This window comes from Lottia gigantea, assembly GCF_000327385.1.
Source record: "Lottia gigantea unplaced genomic scaffold LOTGIsca_147, whole genome shotgun sequence".
In the NCBI taxonomy this organism is placed as follows: Eukaryota; Metazoa; Mollusca; class Gastropoda; family Lottiidae; genus Lottia; species Lottia gigantea.
In genome coordinates, this window is record NW_008707746.1 from 105,079 (window position 1) to 114,064 (window position 8,986).

Consider the following 8,986-nt stretch of genomic DNA (forward strand, 5'->3'; position numbering starts at 1 on the left):
ACAGAGGCATAAGCCTAGTCTTTTTCGATTTCCAACTGTCGAGGGATCTTTAACGTGCACAGCCTGTAGCACACGGGGCCTCGGTTTAGTGTCCCATCCAAACGACGACAGTTTTTCCATGTCAGCCTCTCTTACCTGCATCACTGACAGGGGGAAACCGGGTTGAAAAATCCGAAGGTATTATCTCGACCTATGCCGGGATTGAACCCTGGACCTTCAGGTTATCGAGCAAGCGTCTAACTCACTGAGCTACCACAGCTCCCTGAGATTGACTGAGAGAAGAACTATTAAAATATACCTGATGCTGATTGGAAGTTGGTTCAAACTCGTATTCACTAACTGGTCTAGTTTTTATCTGTGTTAATGGTCCATTTTCTATTGTCATCTGTTCTAATTGTAAACAGGCTCTGTGCCATAAATTATGAGTTTTCCCCAAATACTAAAAATTAAAAAAATTAAATTAAATCACGATTCTGTATACACGGTATCACGTAATTTGATTGGATAACAGTGGTCATGTGAATTCGGTTTATATCTGTGTAAACCGAATGTAAATATAAGCTTCACCCCTTAACGGACTACTATATCTTTGAGTTTGATTGACGTGGCCACTACACAGCGTCTAACCTACCATTAGAACACATGGTCCCATAGATATTGAAGGAACACAAGATGATAAACCTACTATCACTTAACTTTCAAATAAAAGCTGATAAACCTTCAATAACCTACCTTTAAAACACAAGGTCTCATAGATATTGAAGGAACACAGGATGATAAATCTTCAATCACCTTCCAAAACATAAGGTCTCATGGTTATTGAAGGAACACAAGATGATAAACCGCTTATCACTTACCTTTCAAACAAAAGCTGATAAACCTTCAATAACCTACCTTTAAAACACAAGGTCTCATAGATATTGAAGGAACACACGATGATAAACCTACTATCACTTACCTTTAAAACACATGGTCCCATAGATATTGAAGGAACACAAGATGATAAACCTACTATCACTTAACTTTCAAACAAAAGCTGATAAACCTTCAATAACCTACCTTTAAAACACAAGGTCTCATAGATATTGAAGGAACACAGGATGATAAATCTTCAATCACCTTCCATTAAAACATAAGGTCTCATGGTTATTGAAGGAACACAAGATGATAAACCGCTTATCACTTACCTTTCAAACAAAAGCTGATAAATTTCAATAACCTACCTTTAAAACACAAGGTCTCATAGATATTGAAGGAACACACGATGATAAACCTACTATCACTTACCTTTAAAACACATGGTCCCATAGATATTGAAGGAACACAAGATGATAAACCTACTATCACTTAACTTTCAAACAAAAGCTGATAAACCTTTAATAACCTACCTTTAAAACACAAGGTCTCATAGATATTGAAGGAACACAGGATGATAAACCTACTATCACTTACCTTTAAAACACATGGTCCCATAGATATTGAAGGAACACACGATGATAAACCTACTATCACTTACCTTTAAAACACACGGTCTAATAGATATTGTAGGAACACAAGATGATAAACCTTCAATCACCTTCCATTAAAACACAAGGTCTCATAGATATTGAAGGAACACAGGATGATAAACCTACTATCACTTACCTTTAAAACAAAAGCTGACAAACCTTCAATAACCTAATAGCTATTGTAGGAACACAAGATGATAAACCTTCAATAACCTTCCATTAAAACACATGGTCTCATAGATATTGTAGGAACACAAGATGATAAACCTTCAATAACCTACCATTAAACACATGGTCTCATAGATATTGAAGGAACACAAGATGATAAACCTTTAATCACCTTCTATTAAAACACAAGGTCTCATAGATATTGTAGGAACACAAGATGATAAACCTTCAATAACCTTCCATTAAAACACAAGGTCTCGTGGATATTATAGGAACACAAGATGATAAACCTACTATCACTTACCTTTAAAACACATGGTCTAATAGATATTGTAGGAACACAAGATGATAAACCTACTATCACTTAACTTTCAAACAATAGCTGATAAACCTTCAATAACCTACCTTTAAAACACATGGTCTAATAGATATTGTAGGAACACAAGATGATAAACCTTCAACAAATGTATGAACTGAACTTGGTTGACATTCCTTCTGAACACCATGACTTCCACTACACAGAAATGCTACCAATTCACTGCTTAAAGTCTGTTAATAAAGACAAACAATATATTTAACGAAAAGACTTTGTTGTGTAAACTAGGAAGATAAATTGTATATCAAAGGCCATACAAAATAAATAGTCTGTTTTACAGGCCCTAAAAATGACCGATTGTTGCCTTAATATTAAATGTACATTAAATTTGTGGTAATAAATAATAAATGCTTTCACTCGCTCCGATTTATTCCAGTTGAAAATCTAAAAAAGCACTTATAAGTAATAAATAATAAATTCACCCTCTCACCACGATTTTTGAAAAAAAGACCTGTAAAAAAGACTTTTTATTTTGTATGGTCTAAAGCTTGTTGATTGGTGTCTAGCGGCTTTCAAACAAGATAACCTATTGATATTGGAGTTCGGAGTTGTTGAGTTCTGAACAAGATCCATAGTTTGAATTCTGGCAGTACTGAAGCAAATGTCAGAAGATAACCTATTGATATCAAGATTTGAGACAGTGTGGAGTTCTGAACAAGATCCATAGTTCCAATTTTGGCTTCAATCAAGCAGTACTGAAGCGAATATGTCACATTAAAAATGTTCTTATCCTACACCTACTATTTTGAGGTGGAACGCATTCTGAACTCTGTTGACACTTGTTTAATTGAATGCCTGGTTGATTCTGTGAATCCAGAATAGCAGAATTCTCCAATCGAGCGACAACTGTGAAGGACAACTGTATTTAGATACATACCTGCTGTTGTTTTTCTGTTAATATCTTCCAGATACGAGGGAACAATTCTAACCAGGTGATGTGTGATAATTGCGTATTTTGGTGACAGAGTTGAGACAACGCATTCAGATACTGTAATGTCTGAAATTAATATTTGTAATCTCAAATCTCAATTAAAAACTTCAAATTTCATTACATTATTCAGAAAATACTGCCACAGCACAATCCAAATTGAATCAAAAGGAGTCTGGCTCCGATAATGTTAAAGATGGGTTCCCTTATTTTCATTTCGGAAAATGAAAATGCTAATACTTAAATGGATAGAAGGTAGAGGTGTTCTAATGACTTGTCCATAATCAATTCATAATTAGCTAAATTAGAAGAGAATTACCAGCAGAATTCCAATGAGTGACCGTTCAAGAAAGGTTAAAAAGTCTTTTTCTGTTTATCCAGACTATACATACATGGACATTTATGATTGGTTAAAACTCTTAATTATATGCAATAAGAACATAATGATATGATTAAGAATATATGATAATTCATTAGAAACACCAATTAATCAAATAGTTTGCTTAATTTGACTCTAAAAAATAAGAGAACCCATCTTTAAACATATTTGATAAAAAAGACACTTGGTTGTTTGGACGTGTCAGGCATTTGCCTACATTCTTCAATTATGCTTCGGCCTTGGTAAGCGATTAAGAGGCAAACTAACCTTAACTTCACGACAATTTTCTAGAAATTTAGCTTGACGTTGTAATTGAGTTTGTAAAGACTGTTTAGGGTCACCATATTCTTTCTTATCGTTTTCTTTATTTAATACTTCATCTGAGGATACACCAGTCAGCTCCATGTCAATATCATCCTAAAAAAATGTTAAGATAACAACATATTTCCTTGAGAGTCCTGTCTACTGACAGGTCCATGGCCAAACCTCTTTACATTGATCTTTCCTTGATTAACAGCTGGTCCACTGGAATAGTGATGAAAGATGACTTCTTAAAGGTCCACAGACTGACCAACATTACAACTCATGACCACAAAATTTGTTGTTGCTTCTGGCACTTTCAGATTATCATAGAGGGTCATTTTGGAATATTAATATCATAAGGGTTAAAAAGAAAGCGTGTGATGAAAAATGTGGTTATATATATCGATCTACACGTCTTCACAATTGAAATTCATAAAAATATTTACCTCCTCTTTATTAGAATCAACTGACTCTACATCCATTGGTTCTTCTTTTAAATGTGTTATATTGGCAAATATAGCTCTATCCTGACTGTCGGCCATATTGACTACAGAATTAGCAGACGGTAACAGATTCATAGGTGATGAGGATTGTATTGATAAACCATTTACTGCTACTGATATCAATAACTAAAAAAATAATAAATTCATGAGAGAGAAAGGTACTGTAGTTGTGGTCACTTTAGCAATAGATATCTCAGTCCTTAATGTGTTACACAGTTGAAATACTAGTAAAAATAGTAGTAGTATCAACAGATATAGTAGTTGATTTACCAGGCAGGGAAATATCTGTGTAAATATATAGTAATACTGTTTGAAATATCAGTAGAAATATCAGTAGAAATAATAGTTTAAATATTAGTTCAAATACCAGTGGAAATATCAGTTGAAATACCACAAGAAATACTAGTAGAAATAATAGTTTAAATATTAGTTGAAATACCGGTGGAAATATCAATTGAAATACCACAAGAAATAATAGTTTAAATACTAGTTGAAATACCAGGGAAATAATAGTTTAAATATTAGTTGAAATACCAGTGGAAATATCAGTTGAAATACCACAAGAAATACTAGTAGAAATAATAGTTTAAATATTAGTTGAAATACCGGTGGAAATATCAATTGAAATACCACAAGAAATAATAGTTTAAATACTAGTTGAAATACCAGGGAAATAATAGTTTAAATATTAGTTGAAATACCAGTGGAAATATCAATTGAAATACCACAAGAAATAATAGATTAAATAATAGTTTAAATATTAGTTGAAATACCGGTGGAAATATCAATTGAAATACCACAAGAAATAATAGTTTAAATATTAGTTGAAATACCACAAGAAATACTAGTAGAAATAATAGTTTAAATATTAGTTGAAATACCACAAGAAATACTAGTAGAAATAATAGTTTAAATATTAGTTGAAATACCGGTGGAAATATCAATTGAAATACCACAAGAAATACTAGTAGAAATACTAGTAGAAATAATAGTTTAAATATTAGTTGAAATACCGGTGGAAATATCAATTGAAATACCACAAGAAATAATAGTTTAAATATTAGTTGAAATACAGGGGAAATATCAGTTGAAATACCACAAGAAATAATAGTTTAAATAATAGTTGAAATACAAGGGAAATAATAGTTTAAATATTAGTTGAAATACCACAAAAAATACTAGTAGAAATACTAGTGGAAATACTAGTTGAAATACCAGTAGAAATACTAGTTTAAATATTAGTTGAAATACCGGTGAAAATATCAATTGAAATATGGTGGAAATATCAATTGTAATACCGGTGAAAATATCAATTGAAATACGGTGGAAATATCAATTGTAATACCGGTGGAAATATCAATTGAAATACCACAAGAAATATCAGTAGAAATACTAGTTGAAATACCAGGGAAATAATAGTTTAAATATTAGTTGAAATACCAGTTGAAATACCAGTTGAAATACTAGTGGAAATACTAGTTGAAATACCAGGGAAATACTAGTTGAAATACCAGGGAAATAATAGTTTAAATATTAGTTTAAATATTAGTTGAAATACCAGTAGAAATATCAGTTGAAATACCACAAGAAATACCAGGGAAATACCAACAATATCAAAATGTTTAAATACTAACCTCAATACATTGTTTGAGCCAGAAGTGTGATCCCATGGCCTCCCAATTCTGTGAACAAGTTATATATAACAATCTATCAAAAATCTTTCTTGGCATACTGTTCTCAAAAACCTGTTAGAAATGTAATAATATTGGCCTATAGTCAGAAACATTATAATATCGTGTGTGACCGCTTGAAACCTCGTATATGCCATATTTGGTCATTTGGTCATGAAAACCATGTATAGCAGTAAAAAAATCGATAAAAAAGATTTTAACAAAATACGCGTACAAATAGATTTTTGCGTTTTTCTCGATAAGTTATTTCCGCGTCATATATCGTTATACAAGGTTTCAAGCGGTCACCTACGATATTCAATCTACATTAATGATCATGACAAGAAGGCTTCGAAGCAAAATGGCAGTGTAATCAAGTGATCTGGAGGAAGTTTCCCAAAAAAGGATTTCTGATCTTTGAGAAAATTTATATTTTGTTGTTGATCATTAGTTAAGTTGGCACAATTCTACAGACTGTTTTATGAAATGCATGTATTGATTAACTTATGACTATCAGAAGCACTGTCAAATATCATAGTTGTATGAAACGAGCCAAGTCCCTATTCATAAACAACTAACAGTACATGCAAAAAAAAAATGAAATGAAGGGAGTTTTACGTCCTACTTTTCTGCACCATGTGGGCTAATGAAGACGGGCAACGCAATGCAGGGTGTCATGAGGGAAATTTTGCCAGGACAGCGGCATTAGCCTGCTCTTTTTCGATTTCCAACTGTCGAGGGATCTTAAACGTGCGCAGCCTGTAGCATACAGGGCCTCGGTTTATTGTCTTGACGCTTTTTCCATAACAGCCCCTCTGCATCACTGACAGGGGGAAACCGGGTTGAAAAATCTGAAGGTATTATCTCGACCTATGCCGGGATTGAACCCTGGACCTTCAGGTTAGCGAGCAAGCGTCTAACTCACTGAGCCACCGCGGCAACTAAAAGTACATGCAAAATAATGGTAAATTTACCTCAACAAATTTCTGTCTAATGGCAGGCTGGTTACATCTTAAACCTGCTAAAAATGCTGATTCTAGCTTAGATGTTAACTCACTACCACTTAATGTTTCATCTCTGGAAAAAAAAAATATTTATCATACTTGGAAATATTTATCAATTTTGGGAAATTTTCAACCAAATTATTAGACAATTTGAAATCTTTTTGTGGGAAGTATATCTAAAAAAGACAGTGGACCACAGTCATATACGCCCACCACGACATGCCGATGGTAAAGATTTTGGGGCAAGGGCGATAACTCTGCTTCTAACAGTCAAAAATAGCTCAAATTCGAACTTGATCTTCGTTTTATGAATATGTATACACATACAGAATTTCATTTGATTCCATCAAAAAATCTAGTTTTTAGAGGGTTTACAAGCAAATGTTGACGGGCGGACGGACGGACATAGAGAGATGTGGGCGTATAAAAATTAAAACTTTTATATATAATTTTTATAGTAAGATATGGGAAAAATGTCTGTGAACCCCCATCTTTGACAATTCCTTCGCCCCTTGTCCACCTCATCAAATGATTCATAGATATCAGGGATCCCAGTGAGGAACGAAAAAAAGAGAGGAAATGAAAAATATCAGCTGAAGGTAAAGAGGGCCACAGACTCTCATGTGAGGTATAGAGGGAGATTTCACCATTTTAAGATGCTTTGGGAGTCATTTCCCATACAGAAATCTTTTCATTCCTAAAACTAAATTTTAAGATAGCTTGCCAGGCAAGGTAATATACGCCCATTGGCAGCTTTGATTTTGAATGAAAATATTTAGCAGTACAGTAACAATCACCAGTTTGAAATATTCAACCTTCAACACTTCTTTTGGGCGATAATGAATAATATTGAGTTATTGCCCTTGTTCTTGAAAACGTGTTCAATTTTTAGCTCATGAAAACTTTAGAAGGCAAATATTCAATCTTCAGCCAATAATAAAACCAAGTTTTGTCAAAATCCAGCAACAATCATGCCTTTTAGTATTTAAGAGCTAAATTTGAAAGCGTTTTCAAGAACAAGGGCAGTAACTCATACTAAATATTTTTCAATTCTTCTGATTTTCAATAGGGTTCATCCTTGGGAGATTATGAACACTCACACCCCATTTCATGTGGGCGTATAAAAAGGTTTTATTTGAAAATAAAAAAAATACCAACGGTCAGAAAAATAGAGGAATTCCTCTAAAAAGCGTTAGTCTGGGATCTCTGAGAAATGCCACTGGCATAGATTCAATTTTCATTCAATTTTGTACCAAAAAGAAATAATGAAATTTGGCAATTACCTGTATATATAGTTGACTAGGTCTAAGAACTGTCCGTTTAAATCAGAATCATCAGGGAATCTTTTTTCTACGTTCTGCATCAGTTTCATCAGTAAAATAGCTTTTTCTCTTATTGATGGTGATTGGTTGATCTGAATCTGTGTCTGAAATTGACAAAATTTGATCATGACATAAAGTAATCTCTAATTTAACATCTTTTCTCTGTCGGTGTTTGAAAGATTGATGACCTTGAATAAGTCATCATTCCTCATCTTTTGATCCAGTTAACCCCATTGGCTGTGGATAATCTGGGAAAGATCGATGCCATAAGGTTTGATGAAGGACCGGTTGATATGATCGTTCTGAGCTCAAGTTGTTAAATGTAAGATAGTGGACCACAGATATATACGCCCACAACGGCATACGGATGGTAAATATTCAAGATTTTGGGGCAGGGGCAATAACTCTGCTTCTACCAGAAAATAGCTCAAATTCGAACTTGATCTTCGTTTTATGAATATGTATACACATACTGAATTTCATTTGATTCCATTAAAAAGTCTAGTTTTTATAGCGTTTACAAGCAAATGTTGACGGGCAGACGGACCTTTGTTTCATGAATATGTATGCACATACCGAATTTCATTTGATTCCTTCAAACACTCTAGTTTTTAGTGTTTGAGTGTTTACGAGCAATTGATGTTGATAGAAGCACTTACTGTATAGAGGTTAAACTAAACTTTCTCAAACCTTTCGATTTAGGTCCAAAAACAATCAAAATCGGTTGAAAACTAAGAGTAATAGCATATTCAAGATTTTGGGGCAAGGGCAATAACTCTGCTCCTAACTGTCGAAAATAGCTCAAATTCGAACTTGATCTTCGCT

At 33.5% G+C, this 8,986-nt stretch overlaps 1 protein-coding gene across 1 annotated transcript in view; it reads right to left on the reverse strand.

Moving 5' to 3' along the window:
- LOTGIDRAFT_140419 (hypothetical protein) overlaps positions 1 to 8,986 on the reverse strand; it is a gene marked incomplete at both ends in the record, with an annotated part of 59,361 nt that overhangs the window by 25,991 nt on the left and 24,384 nt on the right. The window contains 8 exons of the mRNA XM_009050211.1: positions 246 to 439; positions 2,082 to 2,225; positions 2,930 to 3,049; positions 3,627 to 3,776; positions 4,109 to 4,291; positions 5,800 to 5,910; positions 6,810 to 6,912; positions 8,123 to 8,265. Of these exons, the coding sequence (XP_009048459.1) occupies positions 246 to 439; positions 2,082 to 2,225; positions 2,930 to 3,049; positions 3,627 to 3,776; positions 4,109 to 4,291; positions 5,800 to 5,910; positions 6,810 to 6,912; positions 8,123 to 8,265 (1,148 nt within the window). The remainder of the gene's footprint in view (positions 1 to 245; positions 440 to 2,081; positions 2,226 to 2,929; positions 3,050 to 3,626; positions 3,777 to 4,108; positions 4,292 to 5,799; positions 5,911 to 6,809; positions 6,913 to 8,122; positions 8,266 to 8,986) is intronic.